General features: G+C 39.6%; 2 protein-coding genes across 5 annotated transcripts in view; both read left to right on the forward strand.

Annotated features, from left to right (window-relative positions):
- MFSD14B (major facilitator superfamily domain containing 14B) overlaps positions 1 to 14053 on the forward strand; it is a 98538-nt gene extending 84485 nt beyond the window's left edge. For all 4 annotated transcript variants that reach the window (XM_017516633.1, XM_037734274.1, XM_037734273.1 and 1 more), the window contains 6 exons: positions 435 to 548; positions 4713 to 4784; positions 7110 to 7222; positions 9022 to 9119; positions 11447 to 11589; positions 12289 to 14053. In XM_017516633.1, the coding sequence (XP_017372122.1) occupies positions 435 to 548; positions 4713 to 4784; positions 7110 to 7222; positions 9022 to 9119; positions 11447 to 11589; positions 12289 to 12534 (786 nt within the window). In that variant the 3' untranslated portion in view covers positions 12535 to 14053. The remainder of the gene's footprint in view (positions 1 to 434; positions 549 to 4712; positions 4785 to 7109; positions 7223 to 9021; positions 9120 to 11446; positions 11590 to 12288) is intronic.
- A 1592-nt stretch (positions 14054 to 15645) lies between these two features.
- Positions 15646 to 16058, forward strand: LOC108294674 (39S ribosomal protein L35, mitochondrial-like; the record flags this gene model as incomplete). The annotated part of the gene is made up of 1 exon (XM_037734260.1): positions 15646 to 16058. A coding segment is annotated over exon 1 (375 nt), but the record flags the coding sequence as incomplete, so codon positions are not given.
- Positions 16059 to 16062: the final 4 nt, after the last annotated feature.

Here is a 16062-nt window from a genome sequence, read left to right on the forward strand (position 1 = left end):
TGTTGACCAGGATGGTCTTGATCTCTTGACCTTGTGATCCACCCGCCTCAGCCTCCCAAAGTGCTGGGATTACAGGCTTGAGCCACCACGCCCGGCCGAGAAGTGATTTTCTTAAAAGGCTCTGTAGGAATATATTTCCAGAGTCTGTTTATAGGAAGTTTAGGATCTGTTCAGGGATTTGAATCAGTTTGTTAGCAAAGATGAGTGTTTTGTTTTGTTTTGTTTTAGTTATACAATTTGAAATACATGCCTCTGAAATTAAGACTTGTAACTTCCTGAGAGAGATGGTGATACATTTAAGGTTTACCTTTTATTAACGATTTGCCTTTTGTTATTCATCTTAATAGATCAAAATAATGAAGCTAATGTTCCAGAACATTGGCAACATTAATGTATATTGGCATTTTAAGTGTGTTCTTTCTGCTTATTCTCAGTCGTTGAAGAAAGTTGGAAAAGATTCTACTGTCTTACTAATATGCATCACCGTGTTTCTTTCATACCTTCCTGAAGCTGGACAGTATTCAAGTTTTTTTCTCTATCTCAGGCAGGTGAGTAGTGAGTGGCTAGTAATCTTTCAATACCAGGAAAATCAAAGATGCAGATTTGTCTAAAGATATTTTGAGAAAACTACTTCAGAGAAAAAAACATGTGAACTTGTTTGTAGTTATGAATGTAGGTGCTGACATATAATTAGTAAACAGGGCACCTTTAATGCAATGATGATTTAAAAATATAGTAAGATGATTATTGTGGGTTGTTTTTTTTTGTTTGTTTTTTAATGAGAATCAGAATTAGCAAAAACATTATTTATTTATTTTTGAGATGGAATTTCGCTCTTGTCCCCCAGGCTGGAGTGCAATGGCGCGATCTCAGCTCACTGCAACCTCCACCTCCCGGGTTCAAGCGATTCTCCTGCCTCAGCCTCACGAGTAGCTGGGATTACAGGTGTGCACCACCACACCCATCTCATTTTTGTATTTTTAGTAGAGATGGGGTTTCACCATGTCAGCCAGTCTGGTCTTGAACTCCTGACCTCAAGTGATCTGCCCGCCTGGGACTCCCAAATTGCTAGGGTTACCGGCGTAAGCCACCGCACCTGGCCTGTTTTTTGTTTGTTTGTTTGTTTGACTATTTTTCTAGAGCAGTTTTAGGTTCATAGCAAAATTGAGAGTAAGATACAGAAATTTCCCATATATCCCCTACCCCCACACATGCATAGCCTTCTCCAGTATGAGCATCTCCTACCAGGGTGGTACATTTTTACAACTGATGAACCTATATTGCCAAATTATGTTAACATAAAGTCCATGGTTTACATTAGGGTTCATGCTTAGTGTTGTACATTCTATGGGTTTGGACAAATGTATGAAGACAGGATAACATGTATCCACCCTTACAGTATCACACAGTTAATTTTCACTGCAAAAATCTCTTGTGTTTTGCCTGTTCATCTCTCCCTCCACTGCCAACTCCTGGAAACCACTGATCTCTATTGTCTCCATAGTTTTGTCTTTTTCATACAATATGTATCCTTTTCAGATTGGTTTCTTTCACTTAATAATATACATTTATTTAAGGTTTCTTCATGTCTTTCATGGCTTGATAGCTCATTTTGTTTTTGGCATTTATTTATTTACCAGTTTATCCATTCACCCACTGAGGGACACCTTGCTTGCTTCCAAGTTTTGGCACTTGTTCATAAAGCTGCCGTAACATTCATGTACTGTAATATTTTAAATCTTTAATAATATTCATTAAATTTCACAGAGAGGTAAAACTTATTTCACATGTGCCTTTAGCCCAGGTCTGACTGAAGCCAGCTTGCTGAAGCGTCTTCAGTATGTCACAGCCCAACTGCTGCTGTAGACTTCACGGGGACTCACAAGCAATAATCAAAATCTTCCCTCTCTGGAGTCTTTTACAGTTTGAAAATTTATACCCGATTTTGTCCCCCAAAACAGGTAATTGACTTAAGGCAATTAAAAAAAAAAAAGAAAGAAACTTCCCCTTTTTATCTGTTCTTCAGATCTTTGGGATTGCCCAGACCTAAGTTGTCTTTCCATTGCATCCTGTGGTCTTCTGATTTCATTGGAAGGCAGGCCTTTTCCTAATAGTTTACTTTGACAGAGCAAGCTTCCTCCTAAGATAATTTCCTCCTGTTCTGGTGATATTTCAAAATGAAGTATGTTAAATTCTTCATACTGAAAGTTTTCCTGAGCATATGGGATTAATATTTTATGTGGTAGCATATACATAAATCCTTTTCCAAGCTTTTGTTTGTTTGTTTTTTGAGACAGTCTCACCCTGTTGCCCAGGCTAGAGTGCAGTGGTGTGATCTTGGCTCACTGCAGGCTCCACCTCCTGGGTTAAAGCAGTTTTCATACCCCGGCATCCCAAGTAGCTAGGATTATAGGCGTGCACCACCATACTTCGCTAATTTTTGTATTTTTAGTAGAGACAGGCTTTCACCATGTTGTTCAGGCCTAGTTTTGAACTTCTGATCTCAAGTGATCTGCCTGCCTCAGCTTCCCAAAGTGCTGGAATTACAGGTGTGAGCCACCACACCTGACCTTTTCCAGGCATTTCTCTTTTGCTCATTTTTAGTAGTTGGATGCTAGAGATGTAGAGGGAAAAATGGTGAGATAGTATAGAAAATTATTCTTGCATTTCAATTAATTGGTGCATTGCATTAAATATGCATTTAACACAAAAAATAATGTAGGAAGAAAGCTAAAAAAAGGATCTCTCTTTATATAGGTAATAAACAACTATGACTATTATTCTAGCTTTTTTCCTACAGGTACTCGTCACCACCACCATCAATTATGACAAATCAGAATCATTCCATGTTATTTTATATTGGTGCTGGTTGCCAAGAACAATTAACATACTCACATTTTAGTTAAATTTGCATGTGATATTTGAAAATCTTAGATTTGATAAATAACTTGTATCCAGAATACATGTAGTACTCTTATAATAAAAGACATAACATTTTACAAAAACTCAACAATAGACAATTCAGTTTCAAGATAGGCAAAGGATTTTGCAGAGAAGATCTACGAAAGGCCAATAAGCACAGGAAGAGATAACATTAGCTGTCAAGGAAATGCAAGTCATGCCAACAATGAGATACCATTTCACATGTACTAGGATAGCTATAATCAAAAAGACAAGACAACGATGTGGAGAAATTGGAACCCTCATATATGCTGGTGAGAATGTAAAATGGTGCAGCTGCTGTAGAAAAGAGCCTGGCAGTTCCTCAAAATGTTCAACATAGAGTTACCATATGTCTCAGCAAATCTACTTCTGGGTATATATACCCATGAGACTTGAAAACACACTTCTACACAGAAACTTATATACAGATTATTATTCACAATGGCCAGAAAGTAGAATCAGCCCAAATGTCCATCAGCTAATGAATGGATTAACAAATATAGTATATACAGTAGAATGTTAATTATTCAGCAGTGAAAAGCAATGAAGTAATGATATGCTACAACATGGGTGAGCCTTGAAGTCATGCTCAGAGAAGCCAGATATGAAAGACTGCATATTATATGATTTCATTTATATGAAATGCCCAGAATAGGCAAGTCCATAGGGACTAAATGGTTGGAGGAAGGGTAGGTTAGTGGAGTAGAACTCCTAATGGCTGCTATGTTTCTTTGAAGACTGATGAACATCACTTTGTGTTGATGATTGCCCAACTCTTTGGATGCACTTACACACTTAAAATGGATGAATTGTATGGTATTTAAATTCTATCTTAAAGGTCTTTAACAAAAATATATATTTACAAATAAAGGCTGAGAAATAATCCCTAAATCTACATTTTCCAGTTCTAATTTTTAAAACTGCATTTGATTAGATAGTAACAAAATGTTAATGTCAGCAGCACTGGATTGGCCATCAGAGATTCTAGCCCTAGGTCTTTTCATTAGCCAGTTATATGCCTGGAAGCAAGACACTCATTTATGAAATGAGAATAATGTATATAATTCAATTTCACAATTTTTAAGGTCCTTTTCCTGAATTTTATAGAATTTCAATATAGGGCAAAATAATATAACTTTTAAAAAACTTGATATTTGAGACTTAAAAACTGTAAGCATTTCAGAGATACTGGTAAGGTTAGAGGCTTAGAAAAATCATTGCCAGGTTACTTTGCGTGCTTATTAGAATCACCATGGGAGCTTTTAAAACATACCTGTGCCTGGGTCATAACCCTGGAGAGCCTGATTTAATTGGTCTCCAGTGGTCTTCCAGCATCTCATTGCTCTCCTTCCCTTGCTCTCCTTACCCCTTGTCTTTTCCTCACATGATATTAATGTGTAGGCTAAGTTGAGAGCCACTGGCTTTGATAATGAGCAATGCTGTATTGATAGTCGTTTTCTTTCTTTTTTTATTACTTGATATTATTTATCAGTTTGTTGGGGGATAGAGGGCATATAAAGCAACAGGTAGACATATAATAGAAAATCTAAAAAATTTCACAATTTCAGTTGTGCCTACTTATGATTTCTTATGTCAGTTTTAGATATAAATTACTGGTTACACAGGTTCAGCTTTCAGCACTGTCTTTCTTAATTTGCCACTGGTTTTATGAATTTTCCTCAACTATCCTATCATTGTAATAGAACATAATATTCCTTATTATTTTATAATACCTATATTACTAAACTATTTTCATTCCATTTCCATAGGTCATAGGTTTTGGATCTGTTAAAATTGCAGCATTCATAGCTATGGTAGGAATTCTGTCTATTGTGGCTCAGGTGAGTATCATTTTATCCATACTTAAAAAATTAAGAAAGTCCTGATAACCATAGTTTCACAGGAAGCCACATATAAAAGTACTGGGTGATATTCCCTGAACTGCTACCTCAGTCCCTCACCCCTGCTATGGTAACGTCTTGTACAACTATAGTGTAATATCAGTTTGAGAATCCGATGTGGATGTAGTCCGTCCACAGAACCATTTCTTCTTATATAATGTGTTGAGGTTATAATTTAGGAGAAATTTTTTTTGAAGTTACAATTTAGGAGAAATTTTTTGTATTATATTTCAAACAATTTTTAAAAATTATGTTCTAGACCAGGTGGCCCAGCTTGGTGACTGGCATCCAGTCCTTGTCTTCATTCAGCCTTGCCTCCCTGAGCCCTGGGGATCCTGGCCCCTGATGCTACTGCTTAAGGCTCCTTGGAAGTCACAGCGGTTCCCCATCCCAGAGCCCTGGGGGCCTCTGGCACCCTCCCTCAACACCGCACTGGCATTATCTGCCATTTAGTGTTTTCTCAGAGAAGATGATTTAGGGGAAATTTAATACAACTTTCTCTGCTTTTTAGAATATTTGTTATACTCTCTGCTGGGCAAATTCTTTTATTTGCTTTTATACCAACCAAAATAGTGAATAATTATAATCTATCTGTGGATTGCACAATCAGCTAGGAAAATGTTTCAGTGTTATTTCAATGTTGAAAAGGAAGTAGAAATGAAAAGCAGAAATGAAAACTGGTAACTGCTTCAACTCCTGTTGTCCCTAGGACTGAAGAAATATGAATCAGAACATTAAAATATATTCAGTGAGGGCCGGGTGCAGTGGCTTATGCCTGTAATCCCAGCACTTTGGGAGGCCGAGGCAGGTGGATCACCTAGGTCAGAAATTCCAGCCTGACCAACATGGTGAAACCCTGTCTCTACTAAAAATACAAAAATCAGCTGGGTGTGGTGGCACACACCTGTAATCCCAGCTACTCAGGAGACTGAGGCAGAATTACTTGAACCCAGGAAGTGGAGGTTGCAGGGAGCCAAAATCGTGTCACTGCACTCCAGCCCAGGTGACAGAGCGAGACTCTGTCTGAGAGAGAGAACACATACACACACAGACACACACACGAGAGAGAGAGAGAGAGAGCGCATTAACTATTTCCCCATCTATTATAAACAGTACCAGAAAAGGTGAAGCATATTGTCCTTAAATTAATTTACTGTGCCCAGACATATTCACTATTTTGTATGGTACTGCTTAGGGGCTGTTTCCCTGAAATGGCTACCAGTGAAGCAAAGCATTCTGTGGTAACCCTCTCTCAAGGAGAAATGAGAAGGCTGCAAAACTGCTTTATGCAAATACTAGATTTGACAAGGCTTATGGGAATGCATCAAGGAAAGGCCGTTTATATTTTTGTTTTTGTTAAAATGTGTTGCAAGTGTAAATTATGTTAACCTTTCAAGTTGATCATGATTTTGGTTTTTTACAAAATCAAACATTAACTCTAGTTAGCCCAGTCATTTTTTTTTTTTTTCTTTTTGAGACGGAGTCTTGCTCTGTCACCCATGCTGGAGTGCAGTGGTGTAATCTTGGTGCGCTGCAACCTCTGCTTCCTGGGTTCAAGTGATTCTGCTGCCTCAGCCTCCTGAGTAGCTGGGACTACAGGTGTGCGCCACCATGCCTGGCTAATTTTTATATTTTTAGTAGAGACAGGGTTTCACCATGCTAGCCAGGCTGGTCTCGAACTCCTGACCTCATGATCTGCCCACCTTGGCCTCCCGAAGTGCTGGGATTACAGGTGTGAGCCACTATACCTAGCCAGCCCAGTCATCTTTTATCCAGCTCCTTTTCAGACTATCCCAACTAGTTATATTTAGCAGAGTATATATTTGTTAAAATCAAACTTATTTCAATCCCAACTTTGTAAAACTTACAGCAGAATTCTCTCATATTCTTTAAATGTTCAGCAGGAGTTTGCTCTTCACAATATACAAGTGATTAGTATTTCTCCAAAGAGGCTGAGGCTGCCCCTCTGAATCATGGTAACTGGTGAACAGTTGTAATAACCTTTTGGGAAGTGCCAGCAGAACACCAGGTAGACAGGCTTCTCAGGAAGGAGGCAGAAAGCATGAGCCCCAGGTCAGGCTGGGAGCCTCCAACACTCCACCCCTGTAGAGATTCATCAGTACAGTCCAGACTCTGAGGTCACAGATCAGGCAGTGTACCCTTAGGCGGTCCCTGGTCATCAGGGAAGGGTCTTCACACACAGAGCTTGTATTTTGATTCTGTGTGTTGATATGGTTTTTCAGAGTTGTCTCCTTTACTTTGCAGACAGTCTTTCTTAGCATCTTGATGAGATCATTAGGAAATAAGAATACGGTCCTCCTTGGCTTAGGCTTCCAGATGCTCCAGTTAGCCTGGTACGGTTTTGGATCACAGGCCTGGTAAGCCTCACTCTTAGATTCTCATGAACTCTGAGACAGATACCTCTTAGAGGAGCTTGGGCTGGTTGGGTGTGATGAGAAGGAAGAAAGGGTTATTTTACTGGTTTGTTGTATTCAATGTTGCAGAAACCATTAGGCTTTAATTTGGGGAAATGTGGAGCTAGGTAACAGAATTATTTATGAAGACTGCCTTTATGTCATTGGACTTTCATGGGATTGTTCTTTGCCCCAGCCACCAAATAAAGTTTTATGTCTACTTTTTAAACACATATGCCAATTTTTAGAGACATTGAATACAGTCAAAAGCAAAACAAGAAGATCCAGAAAAATGACTGATTATGGCAAGCTTCACTATCATTAATTATCATTAGCTATCATTAACTGAGTGACCTTGGGGCAATAACATAACCTTTATAAGTCATTTGAGTTAGATGAACACTAAGATTTCTTCCAAAACCATGTACATTCTGCCACAGTTATTAATTACTGCTACCACATTGATTCCTATAAATGGGAAGGAAGGTCAAAGTAAGCTCAGTGGAATAAGAAAAAATAGAAGGAATCATGAGTTGTTTTGTTAATATGGCAGGTTTCTCCCTGTGCCCGGTGGGAAGATACAGAAATGTCATCTCCATTTTAGACAGTAGAGCTGGTCCTCACTTTGGACACATAAACAGACAACATAAGTTAGAGAAACTAGAATTGCCTTAGTGATCAGTGTTTAGTTTGGGGAGCAAGTACATGTGCCCATTCTGAATTTCAGAATTTCATTTGATCCGCTGCGCTCGTGCTCTCTCTCTTTTGAGAGAGACGGTCTGGCTCTGTTGCTTAGGCCAGAGTGCAGTGGCACAATTGTGGCTTACTGCTTGCCTTGAGCTCCCAGGCTCAAGCGATCCTCCTACCTCAGCCTCCTGAGTAGCTGGGACTATGTACATGTACCACCACTCCAAAGGTTTTTTGTTTTTGTTTTTAGAGACAAAGTCTCATTATGTGGCCCATGCTGATCTTGAGCTCCTGGGCTCAAGCAGCCCTCCTGCCTTGGCCTCCCAAAGTGCTGCGATTACAGTCATGAGCCACCACCCCTAGCCATCTGTGACTCTTTACCAGATTAACTTATTGATTCTCCTTGTTCTTTTTGATTTTGCTTTTGTGAACTTTGGTTCAGTAACTGATTTAGTCACATTCATGCAGTGTTAAGACTTTATCATCATGTAAGGTTGTTTTTTTTTTTTTCTTTCAGTAATGACCATCCCAAAGTTGGGGCCTTAATTTACCACACTTCATACTGATATAGTTAAGCCTCTTTCATTGAGGGAAGGACAAAGGTCTAGAGGAAGGCAGGGTCTGTTTTTCCAGTTGGGAGCACACCATGTTCTGTTGAGGGGTTGCAAACTGTGTAGCTCGAGGGCAGTGTGGAAGTGAGCCTTTTAAAGGAAAAATGAAAAGTCAGTGGAGAAAATGTGGTATTTATAGAAACAAATCCTGCGAACTTCACTGAGCTTATGTCTAAAGATGGTAATAGGGAGACCAGGGAGAAGAAAAGAAATAAGTAAAATGAAGAAACAGAGTTTTCCTGGCCCTTCTGTCCCCATCCCAGGCCATTAAGTTATTAATTTTCTACAATGTGATGTGTAACCTTTTAGGTTAAAAAACAAATGCATTTTTTAAAAAAGATGGAAATAGTAAAACATAACAGGAGAAAACAGAAGGCATTTGTACTTTTGCCACTGATTGCATTCTGAATAGTGACCTCCTTGAGGCTGATCTGCTGCCTGACCATGCTTGTCCTGTCTTTGCAGGATGATGTGGGCAGCAGGGACTGTGGCTGCCATGTCTAGCATCACGTTTCCGGCAATCAGTGCCCTCGTCTCTCGGAATGCAGAGTCAGATCAGCAAGGTAAGATCACTGCCCCCTCTGTTTTTCTCCTTCAGCTGAGATCTCCTTGCTAGAAGCAGGAGAAGCCCTGAGTTCTCCCCACTGACAGCAGGCGCTGACAGCCATGTGGTCCCTTCTCAATGATTATACTTACTTTGTCAGATAGGAACATTCTATTTTCCTCTCTTTGATCTTACACTCATATTTTTTAAAGCTGCACTTAGCAGTTCAGATTACTAACAATTAGAAATATATTTTCCCTTTTCACTGTTGATACCTCTTTTGTCCTTTAGTGTCACAATTAACCAGACTATAATCACATTTTAACAGATGTCTGTTAAATAATGAAATACCAGTTAATCACAAGTTACTGATTTAATTACTTTATTCACTAAAATTTATTTTATTTGGAATAGCCAAAAGTCTGTGAGTTTAATTTAAAAAATAGTTCTTTGATAGCAGAAAGTAAAAATCTGTGTGGTTGTTGATAATTAGATGTTGAAAGGTGAAATTAAAATTAAGACTGCCACGTGGAAAATAGCATTCCACCATCTAGATCCTTATCCCATCCTTCCCGTTCCTCTGCTTCCCTTCCTGTCCTGTCCTCTCTCCCTCCCTGCCTCGCTTCATCCCCCACCACAGGGCCTCACTCTGTCATGCAGGCTGGAGTGCAGTGGTGTGATCTTGGCTCACTGCAGCCTCAGCCTCCTGGGCTCAAGTGATCCTCCCAAGTATCTGGGACTAGAGGTGTGTACCACCATGCCCAGGTAATTTTTTGTATTTTTAGTAGAGACAAGGTTTCACCATGTTGCCCAGGCCGGTCTCGAACTCCTTGGCTCAAACAATCTGCCTGCCTTGGCCTTTCAAAGTGCTGGGATTATAGGCATGAGCCCCTGTGCCTGGCCTGCTTTCCTTTCTAGCAGTTCCCATGGCTAGTTTAATCCCTTTCCTTCTCTGTCTCCTAATGGCTCACCTCATTGTATTCAGGAAGAAGTAGCAGTTTTAGATGGAGAAAAGTTTGTTAATGCCTAAGAGCCCCCTTTTTTTTTTTTTGGTACGGAGTCTTGCTCTGCCTCCAGGCTGGAGTGCAGTGGCACGATCTTGGCTCACTGCAACTTCCGCCTCCCGGGTTCAAGCCATTCCCCTGCCTCAGCCTCCCGAGTAGCTGGGACTACAGGCACGCACCACCATGCCCAGCTAACTTTTGTATCTTTAGCAGAGGTGGGGTTTCACCATGTTGGCCAGGATAGTCTCAATCTCTTGACCTTGTTATCTGCCCACCTAAGCCTCCCAAAGTGCTGGGATTATAGGCGTCAGCCACTGTGCCTGGCCCTAAGAGCCCTTTTAAAAGTTTTAGTAAAAATCTATATTGGAAAGCATGGTTTATTCATTGCACTTTTTTTTTTTTTCCATATCAGAAGTTAGGTATCTTACTCATATTCATTGTTAAATATTGTCCCTTGAATACCACAAATTCTGTATGTAACTCCTGGCTACAGGAACTCAGTTGTCTTGTATCCTCAGGGAGGTGCTGCCTCTGAGGTGAAGATGTGAGCCATCCGTGGAGGACTGTAACTACCTTGGGATCTGACAGACACTGTCCTGTCATTTGGGGAATAGATTTTGACTGTTTTTATACTTCATGTCAATATACATGTTTCTAAATGTCAGCATATAAAAGTTTGGGAACACATTGTATTAGGCTGAAGTATATGCTACCATTTTTGATTTACAGAAACTTCATTTCATATGGTTCAAGCTAATTTTTTACTTGCTATGTTAGAAAGCAGACATTTAGGAATTTGGCACTTCTGGGTTTTCAATGTAGGTCCATAGGGAGAAAGGGCTGGAATACACCTGTGAAGATGGAGTCTGCCTAATCGGAACTGCTCTGTATTCCTGAGAGCAGGGTTGCCAGAGGTGAAGGGCAGGTATTTGTTGCCAAAGCACCAGTAAATGACTGGAGCAGGGAAATCTCAGTTGACAGAAAAGTGGAAATTGCCTCAAATGGGACAATACTAAAGTTTTGGATTTTATTTTTTTCCCACTTTTTAGACAGATCTAGCTGAAATGGAGAATTTAACTGCCCCCAAAATTTGGGAAACATCACTGTCATTTCCTGTCCTTATAGATCTCAGCACAAAGAGGACAACATTAAATGGACATGGTAAAACCAAGAAAACATTTGTACAATGAATGAAAATAATAGATGAAGGCTTCCTAATCTACTTTCATTAGCATGCTTTCTCCTCAGTCTTGCTGAATTAATGTGAGAAAGTGCTGTTCAGCTCCAAATCTTGAGATGCCTTTCTGAGAAAACTGGCTTTCTTCTCTTTGTTCCAATTTAGGAGTTGCCCAGGGGATCATAACTGGAATAAGAGGACTATGCAATGGCCTGGGGCCAGCACTGTATGGCTTCATATTCTACATGTTCCATGTGGAACTGACTGAGTTGGGCCCGAAATTGAATTCTAACAATGTTCCACGGCAGGTAATTTGGTCATAAGTCTATTTTTGTAACAACAGTTGTGTATGATTATAGCAAAATCTTGACCTTAAATTTGGAGGGGATTCTTACCTGTATATTACTATATTTTATTTGACAGCAGTAAGTATTATGTTCATTGCCTCTCGGAATCGGGGGGATCATTGTAGTGATTTAATATCTTATGTACAAGATATGTCTTAATTTTGTTCAGATCCTGTTTTCACCTAAACAACCACTGTGCTATTCTGTGACTAAGCCCAGGCTAATTAAAATTTGAAATGACCTAAAAATCCAGCTAAAAATTGAGCTAGAGTACTTTCTGTACTATTTATTTGAAATTTCTTCCTTGTTCCTTCTAAGCTGTATTTAATATAGATCTCTATACAAAGCTGGAATTAGTGTTTATATACAAAGGTGCATAATCTGAAGTCATAGGATGGGATTATAGGTAAACAGATATTGCTTACAAGCTTACAGGTTTGCTTAAGCTATTTAGAAGTGGTACAAAAAGCTGTAATTAGTTGCCCTCTAATATTCCAAACACCAAGCTCTATTAGAATTTGCCTTGACATTTAATGATACATTTGCTTATGAGAATATGATTCACTTTTTGGTGGTGTGTTTTTTGGGTAATCTAGGAATAATTTGAGTTAAAAGGACTAACGCTATTCTTTGTCTCCACCTGTTTTCCACATCCATCAGGGAGCCGTTATCCCAGGCCCGCCGTTTTTATTTGGGGCATGTATCGTTCTTATGTCTTTTCTGGTTGCCTTATTCATTCCTGAATACAGTAAAGCCAGTGGAGTTCAAAAACACAGTAACAGCGGCAGCCTGACCAACACCCCAGAACGGGTCAGTGATGAAGACATTGAGCCACTGCTGCAAGACAGCAGCATCTGGGAACTCTCTTCATTTGAGGAGCCTGGGAATCAGTGCACCGAGCTGTAAACTCGGCAGAAAGTGTGATTCTGCATATGCCATCTCTGAGAACCATGGAGGGAGCCACACCACCTGGTGACTTCATGGTGCGGGATGGGAGATGCCAGTGGCATCCTTCAGGGCCAAGTTTGATAAATACCATGTCCATGTTCTGCTCTTCCTCCTCCAGTTTGTTTTGTTTTGTTTTTCCCCTCTTACATTCTTTTTCCGCGCCCCCCCCCCGCCCCGTCTGTACATTAGAATAAGGTAAGATTTGAAATACTTCCCTGCAAATAATGTGCAACCTCAAATAGAAAAAGTCATCTCTCTGGTAGAAAGGCTGGCTTTCCTGTAATGACTGTGGGGTAAGAGTGACAGCAATCTTTCTATGCCCTTTTCAGCCGAAGGTGCAGAACTATAATGAGTCTGCCATCTCTGGCAAGATTTCAGGTAAAGAATTCCTTCTTAATTTCTACCTATCTGTTTCTCTGAATCAAACCCATATGTATTGACGAGTGGCCACTCTTAAGAGTCACTCAGTATCAGGGATCTATTGTCTTTGTTCAAAGTTTAAATAAAAACCTAGTCTCCTTTAATTCTCTCTACTTCCTATTCTTGTCTAGAATGAAACTCAGTATATATATATACTTCTGGACATGAATAATATTGAATAATAATACCTTTACTAGATGAAAGAAATTTTTGTTACACTTAAATCATGTAAAACTCACAACTCAAGATTCCTGAACCTGGTGTCCTGGTTAGGTCCAAGGTGATTTTACAGAGAAAAAAAAAAAAAAAACTCAAGCATTCTGGTGGCAACATAGGAATTGTAGGCTGCTTCTAAGAAAGTTTTTAACAATTTGGAAATTCCTAAATGAAGATGAGAGTTAGTAACTGGATACAAGTGAAGTTTATATCCAGGTTCAGACTCGGGCATTATTATAAGTCATTATTACTTCTTCCCATGTCTTCCAGTCCTGCTTCCCAAAGTTTTTCTCATCCATCACACTCCTGCCTTAACTGCTCTGTAGTGTGTATTTGTTTTCAATTCATCTTTATTTCAATCCATTTGTCTGACTTTTGAATAGCATGGGAATACGCACATTAAGTTCCTTTCTAAAATGTGGTTTTATGAAGCTGAGTTTCACGATAAGTGTCTTGCTAATTTTTGAGATGTTTTATGGATAAAGAAAACTTTACAGATTTATATGTATTCTGCTGCACCAGTAAATGGACCATTAACTAGAGCCCACCATTAACAGCACTCCTTTGAAAGTTTTATAGGTATGAAATATATGTAGATATTTGTAAAGGGTTTTAATTTTTTTTGATGGGGTGCTGTGTAAATCTTGTATTTATAAATGTAATGAAGGTATTGACAGAAAAAAATATATACAACTTTTATAAAGGATTGTACTGACTGAATACATTTAAAAGAAAATATATTTTGAAACCTATTATGAACAGAGATAACATCTTTTTATGATGCTATTGGTTTTTAGGTTAAGCTTCCTAATGCATAATAAATTTACAGTGGATACTTTTATGTCTTTTGTGTGTGTATGTGTGTGTGTGTGTGTGTTTTTTTAAGCAAATAGTACCATTGCTCTTTTGGGTTCTTTGTTGCGTGGCTTTCAATTAAACTGAGTTGTTAGTCCTCAGGTGATGTAAAAGGTATGTATTTTCAAAAAATTTTATTTTTAACAAACTTAACTTCAAAGTCTCCCTTCAAAAACATCGTAACTACAGATGCTCCCTGACCTACCATGGGGTTCCATCCTGATAAACCCATTGTAAGTTGAAAACATTGTAAGTTGCAAATGCATTTAATACATCATAGAAGCTTTAGCACTTTTGGTATCATCATGGTGGAGTATTGGTTGGTTGTTTACCCTCCTGATGGCATGATGATTGGGAGCTCCAGCTCACTTGCCACTGCTCAGTGTCAAGTGAGCTGAACCTGGTGTCCTGGTTAGGTTCAAGGACCTATGATATGAAACAGTATCATACCACATATCGCTAGCCTGGGAAAAAATCAAAATTTGAAGTATAGTTTCTACTGAATGTGTATCACTTTTATACTGTCATAAAGTTGGAGACCATCTGTATTTTTATTTTTAAAAAGCAGAGACAGAACGAAACATGTATATCCATGTTCACAGCATTCATAACAGCCAAAAGATGGAAAAAACCTAAATGCCCATTGACTGATGGTGAATGGATAAACAAAATATGGTATAGCCATACTGTGGAATATTATTCAGCCTTAAAAAGGAATGAAATTCTGATACCCACTGCAAAATGGATGAGCATTGAACACATTATTCTAAGTGAAACAAAACAATCACAAAAAGAGAAATATTATATTGTGCCACTTACTGATCTGCCTAGAGTAGTTAATTCAGGAGAGTATTGCTCACCACGGCCTGGGGGAGAGAGAAGTATTGGAAGCTGTTATTTAATGGGTACAAAGTTTCATTTTGCAACGTAAGAAAAGTTCTGGGATGGTAATGGTAATAGGTTGTACAACAGTGTGAAAATGTACTTAATGCCACTGGACTATATCCTTAAAAATGGTTAAAATGAGGCCATGTACAGTGGCTCATGCCTGTAATCCTAGCACTTTGGGAGGCTGACGTGGGCAGATCACGAAGTCAGGAGATCAAGACTATCCTGGCTAACATGGTGAAATCCTAGCTACTGGGAGGCAGGAGAATCGCTTGAACCAGGTCGTGGAGGTTGCAGTGAGCCAGACTGTGCCACTGTACTCCAGCTTGGGCAACAACCCTCACTGTTCTGCACCCACTGCAAGTGATCCCCAGGCAAGCACGGTCTGGAGTGGACCTCCAGCAGTCCTACAGCAGAGGGGCCTGACTGTTAGAAGGAAAACTAAGAAACAGGAATAACTTCATCATCAACAAACAGGACGTCCACTCAGAGACTCCATCTGAAAGTCAACAACTACAAAGACCACAGGTAAATAAACCCACAAAGATGGGAAGAAACCAGCACAAAAAGGATGAAAACACGCCAAACCAGAATGCCTCTTCTCCCCCAAGGAGTCACAACTCCTCACCAGCAAGGGAACAAGGCTGGATGGAGAATGAGTCTGATGAATGGACAGAAACAGGTGTCAGAAGGTCAGTAATAAGAAACCTCTCTGGGAAGTTGGCAAGATGGCTGCCTGTGCCTTTGTTGGTGCGGTGAGAACGGCTTCAGGAATCCTACGGCCCCTAAATATTTTGGCATCTTCAACCTACCGAAACTGTGTCAAGAATGCCTCTTTTATTTCTTCATTGTCCACTGGACGTTTTGGTCATATTCAGACACCAGTTGTTTCCTCCACTTCCAGACTTATCACATCTGAGAGAAACCTGACATGTGGGCATACTTCCGTGACCCTTAATAGAGTGGCCCCCTTGCTTCCAAGTGTCCTGAAGCTGCCAGCCAGATCTCTAACATACTTCAGTACACAAAAAGGCAAGAGAAAGACTGTGAAAGCTGTCATCTACAGGTTTCTTCGACTTCATTGTGGCCTTTGGGTAAGGAGAAAGG

Source organism: Cebus imitator, unplaced genomic scaffold, assembly GCF_001604975.1.
Source record: "Cebus imitator isolate Cc_AM_T3 unplaced genomic scaffold, Cebus_imitator-1.0 Scaffold598, whole genome shotgun sequence".
Taxonomy (NCBI): domain Eukaryota; kingdom Metazoa; phylum Chordata; class Mammalia; order Primates; family Cebidae; genus Cebus; species Cebus imitator.